Source organism: Macrotis lagotis, chromosome 5 (genome assembly GCF_037893015.1).
Source record: "Macrotis lagotis isolate mMagLag1 chromosome 5, bilby.v1.9.chrom.fasta, whole genome shotgun sequence".
NCBI lineage: Eukaryota > Metazoa > Chordata > Mammalia > Peramelemorphia > Peramelidae > Macrotis > Macrotis lagotis.
In genome coordinates, this window is record NC_133662.1 from 111,515,835 (window position 1) to 111,533,649 (window position 17,815).

At 35.4% G+C, this 17,815-nt stretch overlaps 1 protein-coding gene across 2 annotated transcripts in view; it reads right to left on the reverse strand.

Annotated features, from left to right (window-relative positions):
- Nucleotides 1-17,815, reverse strand: part of LOC141487798 (putative methyltransferase-like protein 24) — a 328,482-nt gene that overhangs the window by 144,905 nt on the left and 165,762 nt on the right. For both annotated transcript variants that reach the window (XM_074187341.1, XM_074187340.1), the window contains exon 2: nt 7,307-7,402. In XM_074187341.1, the coding sequence (XP_074043442.1) occupies nt 7,307-7,402 (96 nt within the window). The remainder of the gene's footprint in view (nt 1-7,306; nt 7,403-17,815) is intronic.

A 17,815-nucleotide genomic window follows, 5' to 3' on the forward strand; every position in this document is an offset into this window, starting at 1 on the left:
GACCTCACAGGTATAATTAAAATCAAGTTGCCTGCTTTCTCATGGAGAGTAGAAGAGTTGTAGGGAGGAAGAAAATTTGAAACTCAAATTTTTTTTAAAAATTGCTAAATTTTTAAAATATGTTAATGGGAAGTATTTAACCAAATGAAAAGTAATTTTAAAAAGTAAAGGAACTCTGAGATAGATCCTTGTATAATTTACCTTCCATAAGGTAAATCACTTCCTAATTTATAATTTATAAGCTTGTATGTTTATATATTGGATTTTCTTAAAGCAAAGCATATAGGAACTTTGATATAATTTTGTTCACTGTTCTTCTTTAACTTCTAAAGGACAAGACCACAGAGCTTTCAACATTTTATTTCTCCTTCCATTTCAAAATGATTTCTGTTGCTAGAAATCATCATGTTATCAGAGCCAGACAATCCCCAAGGCATGTTTCCTGAAGTCGTATGGCTTGGGGAACTGCCATCAGGGGTTGAACATGAAAGTTTATCTGAGGCTGGCACAGTCCTTATCATTTCTCATGGCTTCATGCTTACCAACCTTCAATGTCTGATGTTTCTCAGGACCTAGAAGAGGACTGCCCTCATTTAAAGAAAATACTGCTTTCATTAATGTGGGCTCAATAGTATCCTGTATTAGCAGGAAAGATCTAATCTAAAAACTTAGATGAGCCTATTATTATTTCATTAAAATACAGGTAACATGAAACATAAGGCTTCAATATATCAGAGAAATCCTCCTTCCTCTACTCATAGCAAAATGGTTAAGAAAACCACCATAAAATGATGTGGGTGGGATTCATTTCAGCAGCCTTAGAGAATTTGTTATTGTATTGCCCATTAGGATTCTCCAGTGCTAACTGAGATAATTTTAAGTAACAGGGAGTTGCATATTGCTGCAGGCTTTCATGCTGTCATTGGTAAAATAGGCTCGAAATGAGGTGTGCATAGTTACAAAAGCAGAAAACAAAAAACTTTGCCATCCCGTATGTAGGAGGAATGGAAAGCACTAGTCAGCAAAAAATTCTAGAATTTTAGAACTATAGAATGTGGACCTATAATTAATTTATCTTATCTAATCTCAATTGAGGGGAGAGTATGGGAAGTGTGGAGAGGTGGGTGGGACAGGTAGAGTGGCTGATTGGGTACTTGGAATCAGTTGAACTCATCTTACTAGTAAACTTATTTACTAGTCTAGTTACTAAACCCATACCTACTAGCTTTGTGATCCTGGGCAAGTCACTTAACCCTGTTTGACTCAGTTTCCTCATCTGTAAAATGAACTAGAAAAGTAAATGGTAAAGTACTCCAGTATCTTTGCCAAGAGAACCCTAGAAGGGATCATGAACAGTCAAATGTGACTTAAATAATTCAACAAAAACAAATCTCAGTTGTACCCTCATTACTCTCCAGTAATGTTTTATCCTTCCCTGATTGAATCTATCACATTTTCATTATTGATTGTTTCTGATCTTCTCTTGTCAGACTCCTTTAGCAGAGGATCCTCACTTCCTAATTTACTGAGAAACAGAGATTGTACTTCATGATTCTTACTCTCCCCAAGTCTGTCTCTTACCTTGGTGGTTTCCCACAAACCAACCTGCAGGCCCGAAATGCACTCTTTCCCTGTTTTCTTTCTCTTAGAATCCTAAACTTTCTTCAGAGTTCAGCTTCCCCCTTTTCTCATCCCTAATTGTCCTTGTATTTGTATTTGCTTATCCATAGAGTTATATACTCTAGTTGAAAGTAAGCATCTTGAAGGTATTTTTTTTTATCCCTAGGGCTTAGCTTAGTATGTATTAAATACTTAACAATAATTTGTTTAATTGAATTGACCAGAGAGTCAGAGAATTTGAGTTAATTATCTGTCACAGGCAATTTCCCTCATTAATTAATTCTTGCTTTTGCCCAGGCACCTAAAAGCTAAAGAAAGAATCACAACTTGCTCTTGTAAATCACTGCTGTTTGCTTTGCCAAGTCTTGGGGGGGTCTAATCTAGTTTCTTTATAAGCTGGATATGAAATAGACACACTAATTCCAGGTCCATCTGACTATTCTGTTTACATTTACTTATACCCGGTCCTAAGACATAAAATATTTGTATTGTGGGGGTCATTCAGGAGATGATTTCAAGAGCTTTCTGGTTGGCAAAATACAGGCAAATTCATAGTAATTGCAAAGAAAAAATAGCTGACATGGAACACTTCACAATGATTTTATGAGATAATTCTATTATCCCTTTCATTTTTCAGATAGGGAAACTGAGGCAACAAGGTTGGTTATATGATTTACAAAGGGTTCCTATCTAAGGCAGGATTAGAGGAATTCTATCCATTAGACCACACTGATCCTTTAGATAGGGTATAGACAATTGAGGTGATTCCTATTAAGTGAACAATTGTGGATATAGTCAAAAACTACTATAAAATTATTGACTTAAAGGGCAGCTAGGTAGTGAAGTGGATAGATCACTGGCTTTGGAATCAGGAAGACTTGTCCTCATAAGTTCAAATTTGGCTTCAAGCCCTGGGCAATTCTATTTGCCTCAGTTTCCTCATCTGTAAAATGAGTTGGAAAATTTAATGGTGAACTGTATTTGTTAAGAAAACCTCAAATGGGATTAGAAGAGTCAGATATGACTAAAATGACTCAACAATTGATTTTAAAAGTTATGGTTTTTAAGAACTATTTTTAGAAAGGTTTCTTTTAAATTATGTTGGATTTGGAATTAGGAGAGCTTGGGTTCTGCTACTAAATTAGCTGTGGGACCTTATGCAACTCAGTTAGCTTCTTTAGTTTTAGGTTCTTCATTAGCAAATGAGGAGTGTGGACTAAATAAAATATAAAGTTTCTTCCAATTCTACAGTTCCATGCATTTCTGATTTATTCCTTAGGCAGCTTATTTTTAAAATGTTTTCTCTCTTGGAACATCAACCATAAAAAAGACCTGACAGGAGCTTGAAAGGATCATTTCATACTTCCAAGAGCTTCCTTATGTTTTTTTTTTCCCTAAGCTACTTGATGACATGTACTTGGCGGATTTATTTTATTCTTCTAGCAGAGCCTATAGTTCCCAGATCCAATTCATAATCACTTCCATTATCCCCTAGGGTGTTTCAAAGGCTTTACTAAGCTGAAGTTAAGAATTTAAGCTTCCTCATCCTTCATGTAAAATCAAGAGAGAAAATGACAGCACCATGGAGAGATTAAACAATTCTAATTAAAATACAGAAATAACTTTCAAGTCCAAGTATCCAACAAGTTGATTTGTAGCAAGCTAGGTTGAGATTATTTAGAGGGATTAATTTATCATCCCATTATTCATAGTTAAATGCCTAATTCAGGAAGCTTTTATTTCCTCTCTGAATGAAAAAAAAAGATTAAAGTTCTTATGATTTTCTGATTATGTTCTATGAGAAGAGGAAAGGATACCCCTTTCCTCTAAGCTGGTTCTCTGGGTCTTCTAGAACAGTGGTATCAAACTCAGAAACAAGGGTCACTAAACTATACGTACAAATCCATGCCTGTGTTTATTGACTTAAAAAACTACTTATCAGCATTATCCATGTTTTATTTGTTTCTATTTTTAAAAAATATTTCCCAATTACATTTTAACTTGGTTCCTCATACTCAAGAGAATTGATGAAATCATAGCAGTCCAAAGGTTGTGATTAAGTCTCCTTTAGAATTCAAGTTTCCCTTCTCAGTGGTAAATGGGTTTCTTTATTTCACTAAAGCTGATTGTGGAAATGGAGATTACTGTGGAAAGAGTGAATTGGACCCGAGAGCTGAAAAACACCTCACAGTACATCTATACCAGCTACCTCAATCCAACAACCAGCCAATAAGCATATGCTGAGTGAAATATATGCCAAGAGCCCTGTGATAAGCAATGGGAATAAAAAAGAAAAGGAAGGGGGAAAAATGGAATTCCTGAATTCAGGGAGCTTACATACTCAAGGTGGGGGGCAAAAATGTAAATGTATATGAAGGAAGTGTAGGCTAGGTGACCTTAGTAGATAGTGTACTGGACTTGGCATCACAGGTTCAAATCCAGCCTCAGACACTTACTATTTGTGGACAAATCACTCAATCTGTTTGCCTCCTTCATCTGTAACATGATCTAGAGAAGGAAATGGCCAACTACTCTAGTATCTTTGCCCAGAAAATCCCAAATGGGGTCACAAAGAAACAGACACAACTGAAACAACATAGCAATAACATATGAAATAAATCTAATACAAGGTCACTTTAAGAGAAGAAAGTACTAGGAGAAAGCTCTAGGAACCAAAAAAGGACTTCTATAGAAGGTGATTTTTAAGTTTAGGAATCCAGCCATTATAAAACACCGAGATGAAGAAGGCCAGCAATTCGAGGTCTGGACAGCCAGCTCTAAGACAGGGACATGAGAGGCAAAATACCTTTGTACATGAGGAATAGCAAGTAAGCCAGTATAGTTGGACTGTCAACAGTGCATGGAGGGGAGAAATTTGAACCTTAAATATCAGAGGAATTTATACTTTTCCCTGGAGTTTAGAGTGAACCACAGAAGTTTATTGAATATGGAAGTTTCTGAATGTCCATCAATTGGGTAATGGCTGAACAAATTGTGGTATATGTACATTATGGAACACTATTGTTCTATTAGAAACTAGGAGGGATGGGAATTCAGAGAAGCCTAGAAGGATGTGCATGAACTGATGCTGAGTGAAATGAGCAGAACTAAAAGAACATTGTATACCCTAACAGCAACATGGATTGATGATCAATCTTAATGGACTTGCTCATTCTATCAGTGCAACAATCAGACACAATTTTAGGGTATCTGCTATGGAGAATACCATTTGTATCCAGAGAAAGAATTGTGCAGTTTGAACAAAGACCAAAGACAATAGTCTTTTTAATTTTTAATTTTTAACTTTCAAATTTATAAAAAAAACTGTTATCTTGTATAATTTTGCTATCTCTTATACTTTATTTTTTTTCCTTAAGGATATTATTTTTCTCTCACTACATTCAACTTAGATCAATGCATATCATGGAAACAATGTAAAGACTAACAGACTGCCTTCTGTGGGGGGTAGGGGGAGGGAAGCGAGATTAGCGGGAAAAATTGTAAAATTCAAAATTAATTAATTAATTGAATAAAAAAAAGAATATGGAAGTTCCATGATTTTAAGAAAATCACTTTGGAGACTATAGAGAATGGATTGGAACAAGGAGAGCTAATGGCAGAGAGAGATTAATTAAGGAAGCAATTACAATAATCTAGGAGAGAGGCAACAAGACCTGAATTAGGGTAATGAGAAGGAGATGTACAATACAGGTGTGGTAAAACAGAATTGTCAAACACAATGCAAGGAGGCAAAATGTGGTCCACAGTCCTCCTGAAGGTGGGCTGCACCAAGTTAAAATGTAATTGGAAAATATTTAGTAAAATAAGTAAACATTCAATAAGACATAGAATATTTCAAGTTGTGGTTTTCTAAATCAATATGAGATCCATTGGCATCCTTACATACAACTTAGTGGTCTCATTTGGCACCACTCTCATAGAGAAACAGACAAGAAGATCTGATAATTAATTTGAATATGCTGAGAATTGGAGAATATCACTGAGGTTGTGAGTCTAGGTTAATGTAAAAAATGTTTTTACCATTAGGGAATTTATTAGGGAAATTTGAGAACCGCAGGGGCTTGGAGAGAAAGGTGAAGGAATGACTTTTGATTTAGACAAATTGAGTTTGAGATGCCAATGAGATATCCTATTTCAAACATTCAATAGGCAATTGGCAATAAGGGAGAAGAGTTTAGGAAAAAGATAGGACTACATATAATGATCTAAAATTTATGTTCATAGAGATGAAAACTGAACCTCTTAAAGCAGTTGGAGTTATGAAGTATGAAAGCATACATAGAAAAGAGAAAAGAGCCACCCATATTTTATGGATGAGGAAATTACCAAGAAGGTTAAAGGAATTTGCCCAAAGTCACATAGGTAGTAGTCATCAGAGGGCAGATTTAAACCTAGAAATTCTGCCTCTAGAGAGACAGTGTTCTTGCCATTGTAGTAAGTCCTTAAGTAATGGATCTTCAATACCCCCACCTGAGTCAGAAATATAGTTAAATTTGCTGTGATAATCATTCCTAGGTTACTGGTAGTTTGGTCATCAGTTTCTTACTCAGCTGAACTGCTCTGCTCAGTGGTTAGGTTTCTTTTGGGCTCTTATTTCACTTAAGTCTCTTGGGGGTCAAGCAGTTCTGAAAATGGAACCTCTTGATTGACCTGTCAAGAACCATCAACTTCTATAATTGATATTCCTTCCTCCCCCATCAGGTCAGCAACCCTATCAGAGGAGTTTTGCAGAAACTGCCAGAGCTTGTTAAGTCAATGCATAGAGGCCTATCCTCTCTAATGATTTAAAATGCAGGAGATTGAGCGAGTATGTGACTTCATTTTCTGTTCATTATTATAACCATAAGTCTAGCTAACACACTTTATTCTGCCAAGAAAAGCTGTGGCAGAAATATGAGTGAATAGATCCCTCCAAATATAGAAAGAACTTAAGTCTACAAGGTCTTTCTTCTTTGTCCCTTTACCACATTACTCATGTCTTCAGCTCTCTAACTATTAAATGACTTTCAATGCAACTTTTCAAAGTTTTTCATAAAATGATAAAGAATATTATTTCTTGACAGATCATAGATTGATAACCATAAAAGACCTCAGGGAGCTAATCTAGTTCATCTCTCTTACTTTACTAATGAGAAAACAGACTCCAAGAGTGAAGCTACTTGTCCAAGGTCACACGGATTAGTGATTAACCTGGGATTTGTAATCAAGTCCTTTGACTCCAACCCAGGAAAACATTTCAAAGAGCCAGGTGGCACAGTGGCCTGAAATTAGGAAGACCTGAATTCAAATGACCGTAGGAATTTCTAGCTCTAAGATTCTAGGATTGATCCATTTGTCTTGCTTTCCTCATGTGTAGAATAAGATCTTATACAGAGTTGTTATGAGGGTCAAAACAGATCATTGTAAGTTGTTTGGCACAATATCTATTTATATAGATGTTAAATAGTGGATCTGTTATTTACCTGCCCTGGAGCTGTTAATGTAAGCAGCCCAGCCCCAGAAATCAAATCCAAATCTCCACCAGATCTCAGCTCTCAGGTGTCACCTACCACTCCATCTTCTTCCCTTCTTTTCCCCAGAAAAACCTCTTTGAGAAGAAATGACAATCATATCTTTCACATCTATTTAACTCTAGTTTAGATTACATAAAAGCATAAAATCCAACCTGGGTAGTGCTGATATATTTCAGGAACCTCATGGCTTCTTCATTCAGAGACTGAGATGGACTTGCCCAGGGCTGCAGATCAATATGCCAACGGAACTATAACAAAGAAAAGTCAGTCACTCAGTTAACAAGTATGGATGAAGTGCTTTGCATGGATCATTTAGCTGTGCTAAATACTAGGGATAGAAATAAAGACAAAAACAAGCACTGGGCTAATCAAGGAGCATCCACTCTAATGGAGGAGATAATATGCAAATATCAAGGTATACAGAAGACATTCTCAGTGGAAAGCACCAGGAAAAAGCCACAGGATGGACTGCAGTAGGGAAAAACTTGAGAATGGAGACCAATTAGAAGGATATTTTGGTAGTCCAGAAAAAGAGGTATTGGGAGACTGGAGTGGGATTGTGGCTAAATGAGTAGAGAGATGATGAAGACATACACCAGGGTAATGACAAAGTCAGAGGACAAAATATTTGAGAGATACTGCAAAGGTGGAATTGATGGGCCTTTGCAACAGGTTGGTTATGGGGGATAAAAGACAGTAAATAGTCAAAGGAGCCCAAGAGATTGGAAGAATTGCCCTCCATAGTAAGGGATAATTTAACTTAGGGGGGGGGGGGGGGAGGAGGAGATTTAAGGTAAAGATAATGAAGGACCTTTTGAATATATTAAGTTTAAGATATTAAAAAATCACTGATAGTTTTGGAGAGAACATATGCCACATTGCAAAGAGAAAAGATATTTGAAGTATCTGTGGCTTGGGAGGATGACAATAAAAAACATTAGGTTTGTTGTTGATATTATTCAGAAATTTCTGACTCTTCATGGACCTATTTGGATTTATTTATTTATTTCATTTTATTGTTAGATTTTGAGTTTCACATTTTTCTCCCTCCCTCCCATCACTCCAATCCCTCCCCCTTTCCCCTGACAGAAAGCAACCTAATATAGGTCATATATATGTATAACTATGTTAAACATATATCCATATTAATCATGTTGTGAAGAATGAAATCAAAAAAGGGTTAAAAAACATGAGCGGAAAAAAACATTTTTTAATTTGAAATAGTAAGCTTTTGTCTGCATTCCAACTCTTTAGTTCCTTCTCTGGATGTGAATGGTATCTTCCATCACAAATCCTTGAGAATTGTCTTTGATTGTTGCTCTGGTTAGATGAGCAAGTCCATCATAGTTGATCATCACATAATGTTGCTGTTGTTGTATATAGTGTTCTGGTTCTACTTACCTCCTCACTTAGCATCAATTCTTGCAAGTCCTTCCAGGCTTTTCTGAAATTCACCCATTCATGATTTCTTATAAAACAATACTACTCCATCACATTCATGTGACACAATTTGTTCAGCCATTCTGGAATTGATGGGCATCCCTTCAATTTCAATAATGATTTAAAACATTTTTTCATATAACTACAGATAGTTTTAATTTCTTTATCTGAGAACTGCCTGTTCATATCTTCTGACCATTCATCAATTGGGGAATGACTTGGATTCTTATAAATTCGATCCGTTCTCTATAAGTTTTAGAAATGAGTCCTTTTATCAAAGATACTGACTGTAAAAGTTGTCTCCCAGTTTATTGCATTCCTTTTAATATTGGTTACTTTAGTTTTTTTGTGCAAAAACTTTTCAATTTAATGTAATCAAAATTATCTATTTTACATTCTATAATGTTTTCTATCTCTTCTTTTGTCATAAACTACCTCCTCTTTCCATAAAGCTGACAGACTATTCCTTGTTCTTCTAATTGACTTGTGGTATCACCTTGTAAATCTAAATCCTATACCAAAAGATACTTGAGTGGTTTGCCATTTCCTTCTTCAACTCCTGTTATAGATGAAGAAACTGAGACAAATGAGGTTAAGGGACTTGACCAGGGTCACACAGGTAGTTGACTGAGGTCAGATTCAAGTCTTCCAAATTCTAAGCCCAGAGCTATATCCACTTCACCAACTAACTGCTCCTCCCCAAATAATAGAAATAATGATGCAAATCAACTTCCAACACTCAGGAAACAAGCAGATGTATGGATATAGCCAACCCAGCAAGTTACTGTGACCTTCTTTTCCATAAATCCTTGGCTGCCACAGAGAATTAGAACCCAAGAGAGCTGAGCTGCTATGTGGTATATGTGAATACCAAGCCCCAGAGCAGTCTGAAATAGAATATGCTTCTACTCAAAGGCAAATTCCACTATTCCTCATCAAGATCTCTCTTATCTCTTACTAAGTATCAAAAAAAAGGCAATACTGGCAGAAAGAAATCATTTAACTCCATAATTATCTGAAGCAAAGCTTCAGAAATTTGGGGCATCCAATGGGGTAGTTGCACATCTCCCACCCATCATAATAACTCTGGGATTTTAACTTCATGAGAGAGAAGATGCACCTCAATGGACAACTCTATTTCCCTCCCAATCTGAAGCTTAGGCCTTACCTACCAACAGATGTTCATAATTTGTAAAATGCTGTTAATTCTCTATGTGACTTTCTCCTTTTAGGAAAAAAAAGATAAAAACTAAAGACAAAGCAGTTGGAGTAGGGAATCTGAGGTTGCTATTCTTCTAAAACAAGACACTCTCAAGCCCCATCAAGTACATAAATGAGAAATTATCCTGAATGAATACTGAAAAGTGAAAATGAACAAGCATACTCAAAGGAAAACTCAAAGACACTTCCCTAAACTCCTTTACAGAGATGAGAGGAGACCCACACCTACTGTGAATTGTACATGTTGTCAGATTTATTTGAGATATTTATTGATTTTGTTGACTTTCCCCACTCTTTTTTTCTTTAAAAAATGTTTATAATATGAGATGGTTCTCTAGGGTAAGGAAAGACATAGGGTAAGATAAAAACAAAAGATAATAATAAAAATTTGGAAAGATAAAATACAAAGAAAGAAAAATGTTATTATTAATATTATTATTATTATTATTATTATTATTATTATTATTATTATTATTGTTATTTTGTCAGACCACAAGAGGCAGTATAATGTAATTTCAAGATTAAACAGAGTCAATAGACCTGGGTTCAATAATCCAACTCTGCTGCTTACTACATATATGACCTTAAGTTCATTGGGCTTTAGTTTTTCCATCTGTAAAATAAGTGGATTCTGTTCTTGGACATTATATCACTTAATACTTTTATTTTGTTACATTTTAAAAGTTTGAGAGATATAATTCCTAAGTAATTAATCATTTTATTAATAATGCAAATAATTTATTAACAAAAAGGTCAATGATACTCTTGAATGCCAAAGACCAATCATGGCAGTGGGCTCACATTTTATATGCCACTGAAAGAGTGGGTGTTCCTGAAGGTGGCAATCAACTCTGATGTGTTAACAATTAATGATTAAATACATATTGAAAGGAAAGGTATACTAGTCTAATAAAGGCTGAGGGATTGCCCAGCCTAGGGCAATCTAATTAAAGAATTTATCCACATTCCAAACCTGTGGAGAATACAATGAGCTTTCCCATCTTAGATTAACTTCCTGGTAAAGTCCTGGGGTCTAACCAAGATTGAGGAGAGAGTTAATTCAATTTCATTATTATTTATATCCTTCAGAGACTAAACTTTGAAATGAGAACTTTCAGAAAAAGGGAAAGAACTCTGAATCTCTTTAAACCATTAGCTACTAATAATCATTTCTCTTAATAACTTAGGTTGAGATTTAGGTAAAATGGGGCAGCTAGATGGTATAGTGGATAGTGCATCGGCCATGGAGTCAGGAGTACCTGAGTTCAAATCTGGTCTCAGACACTTAATAATTACCTAGTTGTGTGGCCTTGGGCAAGCCACTTAACCCCATCTGCCTTGCAAAAAAAACTAAAAAAAAGAGATTTAGGTAAAATGATTGTAATTTTCCAGAGATTAGAATTCTAGGAGTGTTTAACAGAATCTAAAAAAGATCTTAATAAACTAGGGATATTAGACCAAATCTAATCAGATAGGTATTAAGTTCTACATAGATTCAAAAATCAATTTTACAAATACAAGACAGAAGAAGCCAAAAGAGGAAGAGAGTAGTAATGGAACACAAGTTCAATATAAGTTAACAGTATAAATTGGCAACAACAACCAAAAAAATAAACTAATGTGATCTCAGGCTACATTAAAAAAAAAAAAACATGTCTAGAATGAAGAAAACTATACTTTCACTCTTTATCTGCCTTTCGCAGGCTACATCTGCTATATATGTTCAGTTCTATAATTTATATTTTAGAAAGTACATTAATAATACAAGAAGTATCCAGAGGAAGACAACAAGGAAGATGAAAATCTTGAGATGATGCCATTTTATAACTGGTCAAAGAAACTAGAGATATTTAACTAAGAGTAGATTTAAATGGGACATGTAGTAGGAGCAATATGCCAACACCTTCACTCCATACATCAGGCTAATTTTTCCTTAAAAATAATGAGAATATATTAAATTTTTAAAACTTAAAGGTAATGAGACATTTCTTCAGCATTGGTTGGCTCAGGTGACTAAAGACTCAGATAGTTGATGCTACTTCTTCCTCCATTAAGTCCAAAGCAACCAACCACTTGCTTTTATAAGGGGCTCTCAAATGCTTAGCAAGTAGATCAAGATGGGACTTTCCCTCAGATGATCAGCTTGAGGTGTCCTCAATGCTTATCCTTGTTCAATACTTTTCTACTGCTATGGCTAACTAAATAATGCACTCATTTTTTTTTGTTCCAGTACTGAAACTAAACTTACCAGGGACTCCTGTGAGTCAGGTTCAGTCCAGAAAGGTTGCTTTCAAATACTTGAAGTAAAATGAATGACTTCAGTAAAAGGACTTCAAGCAATGGATTGAAATTTTGTAGAGAGGATTTTTTCAGGGAAAGGTTGTTCTAGATGGACTATATAAATTCTCTTCTAATTCTTGAGATTCTAGGATTTTTCCTTGTCTACACAGATATTCTGGATCTTCTCTTCAATTTTTTATCCTTTTGGGGCAGGTAGGTGGTGTAGTGCATGGAGCACCAGCCCTGAAGTCAAGAGGAACTGAGTTCAAATTTGATTTCAGACACTTAAAAATGACCTAGCTGTGTGACCATGGCCAAGTCACTTAACCTTACTGCCTTTAAAAACAAAAAAAAAAGTTTTTATCTTCTCCCTGAACAGGGAAGCACACTTTGAGAACCGACAGATTATCTAATCTTCAAAGTCTCTTCTAGCTCAAAACTCTGTAAAAGCTGACATTTTCTTAAATTATTATTTGTTCAATTGTAGGTTTTAGCTGTGACAATCAAAGATTTTTATCATGTTGAGTGATCTGGATTATGAGGGTTTAAACACTCAGGACAAAGCAAGAGTGTATGATCTGCCAGACTAAGTCAGTCACCATGCCAGACCAAGGTTGGAAAATTCCTTTTACTAATCCAAGGGTCAGAGAAAGTGTGTAGAAAGTCAGTGGGTTAGCCACAATATTAGGGTCAAAAGATTAGTTCATCAGAATCCATAGAATCCATAGAAGCTAACATATTATTCATGGTTGCAGCTGTTCCAACTGTTCCAACATGGTAGTAGATCAATACCTGGCAGAAGGCTTCTGCTACCCTTTAATTTTGAGAAGTTCAGGTTTTCCTTCTCATCAGCCCTTATTGGGCTAGATCCTATGAGTTTAAAAGGTCCCTCACTAATCTCAGAACAGAATTCTTCACTTCATTATGCTCTTATCCTTCATAAGACTTATAGGAGAATTTAGAACAAAATTCAAACTTGAGAATCCACATTCCTAATCTCTTCCACATTTCTCTTCTCACCTTCCAAGAATTCATCAAAAATTTTGGACACAAAGTCCTTGGGGAAAAAAATAACTCATGTATTTTTTTTCTCCCCTTCTGCTCTAAGAAGAAACTCCAGAAAAAAAAGTTTCTCTACACTATTTCTGCTTTTTCTTTTCTTTCTATTCTTCATTTAACTAGCTGTTCAATGCTATAACTAGCAAGAGTAACTCCACTCACTTAGAAGAGTGGCCATATGTTTGAGATGATAATTATTTAAGTTGTATTCATCTTCCATGTGTAAACCATAGCTCAGTACCTAAGCTTTGTGTTCATAAGGCCTGGGTTTGATCTGGAAGACATCTCTAAAATTAATCTCTTTGACTCCTTGTGCCCCAAAGCAGAGTTTCCTTAAACTATATATCTCAAACTATAGATCATGTTTTAGTTGACAATGATGTGTATTAAAGGGTTTGCAATGTATATGCAAGCACTTTAAGTAAAAGCATATTACAAATAAAGGACAACTTTTATTCTAGTAATGCATAACAAATGTAATTTTCCCTCTTTTCAAAGTGCATACTAGAAATTATCCCAGGGACATAAACTTGTAATATTAAAGTCCCCTTAAAGGGGACTGAAAGGGGCTTAAAGAGGTTTAAAGTCCCCTTGGAAAGCTTAAAGCCCCCCTCCATTCTCTAGTGAGTCCTGCCTTTACCTATTGCTAGCATTGTGATTCTACCCTAAGGACTTTTATTTCCCAGGGAAGATAAATAAATTTGGGATGATGAAATAAGCAATTACCTTTCCTTCTTAATTCTTCCATACAAATTAAGATTTTCATGTCTTTTTCTCCTCAATCTCATGATTTAATCCCTTCCTATTCAAACATTAGGGTCATATATTCAATCTTCTCTCCAAGACGATGACTTTTTCCAAGAACTCTCTTATTTCTCTAGAAGTTTATGTTCTGGGATTCTTTTAATGCCAAGACTGACCAGTACCTACCTTCTCCTCTTCTTACTCTTTCCCCTCTTTTTTTTTTTACCAGGCAATGGGTTTAAGTGGCTTACCAAAGACCACACAGGTAGATAATTATTAAGTGTCTGAGGCCAAATTTGAAATCAGGTACTCCTGACTCCAGGGCCGGTGCTCTATCCACTGTGCCATCTAGCTGCCCTTCCCCCCTCCTTCTTAAGGAGAATTCTAAATTATCCAAAAACAGTCAAGGAAATCTCCCCCTTCTCTCTCCAGGCAGACGAAGCATGTGATTCCATTCTCACCATTTCTTCTTTTGTCCATTTTTCAGGCTATTCAAGTAAGAACATGTAAATGTCTGGGACTCTGCTATCATCAGTTGTTTTAGGGAAAGAGGAAAAAGCTGTGTGGAAGCAGAGACCAAATCCACTCTGAGTTTTGTAGTAGTTCTTTCTCTGGCTATGTCTCTCCCTGCTTCTGTGCTTGCTTTTTATAAGGTCAATACAAAGGAGTGATCAATGGCAAGCACTTATCAAATCATCCCCAAGACAAGCTGAAATTTAGTCACTTAATCTAATGAATACATAAGTATCTGAGCCCTGGAGATATTCTCTAACTTCTCTGAATTGTTCATGAGCACCCATTTATCAACCTCATCTTCCTGATTAGGATTCCCAATTAGCTTCTACATAGAGAAGACCTTTAAGAACTCCAATTAGTTTCTAAAGTTAAAGGTACAGTGTTTTAGAGAAGAGAATTTGACTGGTAGGGCAGACACCCTGCAGGACCTGGAGACTCATCTTCCTGAGTTCAAATCCAGCCTCATAAACTTACTTGCTATGAGATCCTGGGCAAGGCGCTTTAACCCTATTGGCCTCATTTTCTGTAAAATGAGCTTGAGAAGACAAACCACTCCAGTGTCTTGGCCAAGGAAACCCAAAATGAGTCACAAAGAGTTCAACACAACTGAAACAAATGAATAATTTCTTTCTTTAGACTCAGTATTCTATCCATTGTTTCCCTATTTGCAAGCAAGAGATAAAACAGATGGTTTGAGGTCTTAGTGGTTTGTACTAGTTTTGATAGATTTATTTCCAACAAAACCCACATACCTAATCCCTTTTAAGAGTTCCACCTAACTTTGGGACTTATCCATGATTGTTTCTTTTTTATGTTATTTTATTTTTTCAATTACATGCAAAGACAAATTTTCAACATTCATGTTTATAAGCTTTTGAGTTCTACATTTTTTATCTCCCTCCCTTCCCTTCTTCCTTCCTATAACATCAAATAATCTGATATATAGATTATAAACATGTAAAATCGTGTTTAACGTATTTCCATATTAGTCATGTTGTGAAAGAAGAATCAGAACTAAATGGGGAAAACCATGGGAAAAAGAAAAATAAAATAAGTTATTAAAAATGAAAATAGTATGGTTTGGTCTATATTCAGAATCCATAGTTTTTTCTCTGATGTGGATGGCATTTTTCATCATAAGTCTTTTAGAACTGTTCTTGATCACTGAATTACTGAGAGGAACTGTGTCCATCATAGTTTATCATTGCACAGTGTTAATGTGTACAATCTTCTCCTGGTTCTACTCACTTCATTCAATCAGTTCATGCTAGTTTTTCCAGGCTTTTCTGAAGTTTGCTCATTCATGATTTCTTACAAAACAATAAGTAGGTCTTCATTACATTCATATGTCACAACTTGTTCAGCCATTCCCCAATTGTTGGGTATCCCCTCATTTTTCCAATTCTTTGCCTCTACAAAAAGAACTTCTATAAATATTTTTGTATATATGGGTCTTTTTTCTTTTTGTATGATCTCTTTGGGATACCGACCTTATAGTGGTATTGCCTAGTGAAAAGGTTTACATAGTTTTATTGCCCTTTGGACATAGTTTAAAATTGCTCTCTAGAATGAATGGATTAGTTCACAACTCCACCAACAATGCATTAGTGTACCAGTCTTCCCATACCCCCCTCCAATATTGATCATTTTCCTTTTTTGTCACTTTAGCCAATCTGATGAGTGTAAAGTGGTACCTCAGAGTTGTTTTAATAATGATTCAGATCATTTTATATGACCATAGATTGCTTTAATTTCTTCATCTGAAAATATCCTGTATATATATATATGTATATATATATATATATATATATATACACACATTTGACTCAATTCTATATATTTTAGAAATATATATAGAAACACTTTATCAGAGACACTAGCTGTGAAAACTATTTCCCATTTTTTCTGCATTCCTTCTAATCTTGGTTAAATTGGTTTTATTTGTGCAAACACTTTTTAATTTAATGTAATCAAAATCATCTATTTTACATTTGATAATGTTCTCTATCTCTCATGTGGGTACAAACTCCTCCCCTCTCCATGGATTTGACGATAAACTATTTCTTGTTCTTCTAATTGGCTTATGGTATCTTCCTTTATTTCTAAATATAATTGCTTCTTAATTAGCTCCAGTTTTCAATTAAAATGGTTGGAATTCAGAGTTTTTTTTGGATCCTTATGGACTCTGGGGCCCTTGATAGCACAGAAATTGTATTATCTTTGGCATCGATTTTCTCTTTGAAGGGAAAACTTATTTGTTTAGATTTTGCTTTGCAAAGGGTTGATTTCCCCAAATCCAGGTTTTTATCTGGAAAATCCTATATACCATAAAAGCTCATTTGGTTCTAAACTTTTCTTTTTAGTAAAGTAGACTGAGCTCACTTTTTAGGAGTTGGTTTAGGACCTTACTTGCATCAAAGCAGATATGAAACTATAGAAACTTTGAAAAATATTATAGTTGAATTCATACAATTATGTGTTTGATGAGCTGAAGGGTGAGTTTGCCCTTCAGCTTCACCAGCTATGATAGTCTTGGTCTTTAAAGAAGATTAATTTTCGCAGTACTTAAGGAATTATACATCATAAACTTTACTAATACACTTAATGGAAATAAAGAAGGCATTCAAGAAGAGGATAACTGTTGGTACCTTCTATCCAAGGTCCTAAGAAAAATAACCAGAATTGAAGATATAGATAGAATAAGCCTGAAAACTCTCATTTGATTTTCTGGGACAGCAAATATTTAACTGAGAGAGGGTGAAATAATAAAGAGAAAATATAAAGGTGAATTAATCACAGGAGATTCTGATCAATTTAAGCCAGCCAGCTAGAAGAGGTTATATGTTAACCTTTGTTTGGAGGAAGCTATGGGGAAGTTTCCCATTGGAGTGTGGAATGTTCACTGGTCCCTTGCTGAGAAGAAACATGATTCCTGATTGCTTACTAGTGACTATGGTTACCTCCAAGAAGTTTTAACTAACTGGGATTCAGGAAGACAGAAACTTAGCAAAGAAAGCACTGTTCTTTGTGGTCTAAAAATGAGCAAAAAGATTAGTGTTCCCTCTCTTTTGGAGTTCCCTTTTGGCTTCCCCTGTTCAGAAGAGTAACACATAGAAGAGTTAGTCTGATCCTGGGTCTACATAACAGTCTCTCCCCACAGAAACTTAAAAATGACTTCCTTGTGGCAGATGCACATGGAATATGCAAAGGCTTATAGGCAGCCTGAGAGGGAGACATTCTAATAATCGACTTTTCACTTAAAAAGATGGCAGTAACCAATCCTAATAGATTTCTTGCAATAAAACATGGAATGGGAGGCAGATAGTCAGCAAGTGTTTATTAAGAATTTATCACATACCAGGCACCATCACTGGGAATAGAAAGAAAAGCAAAAATTGGGA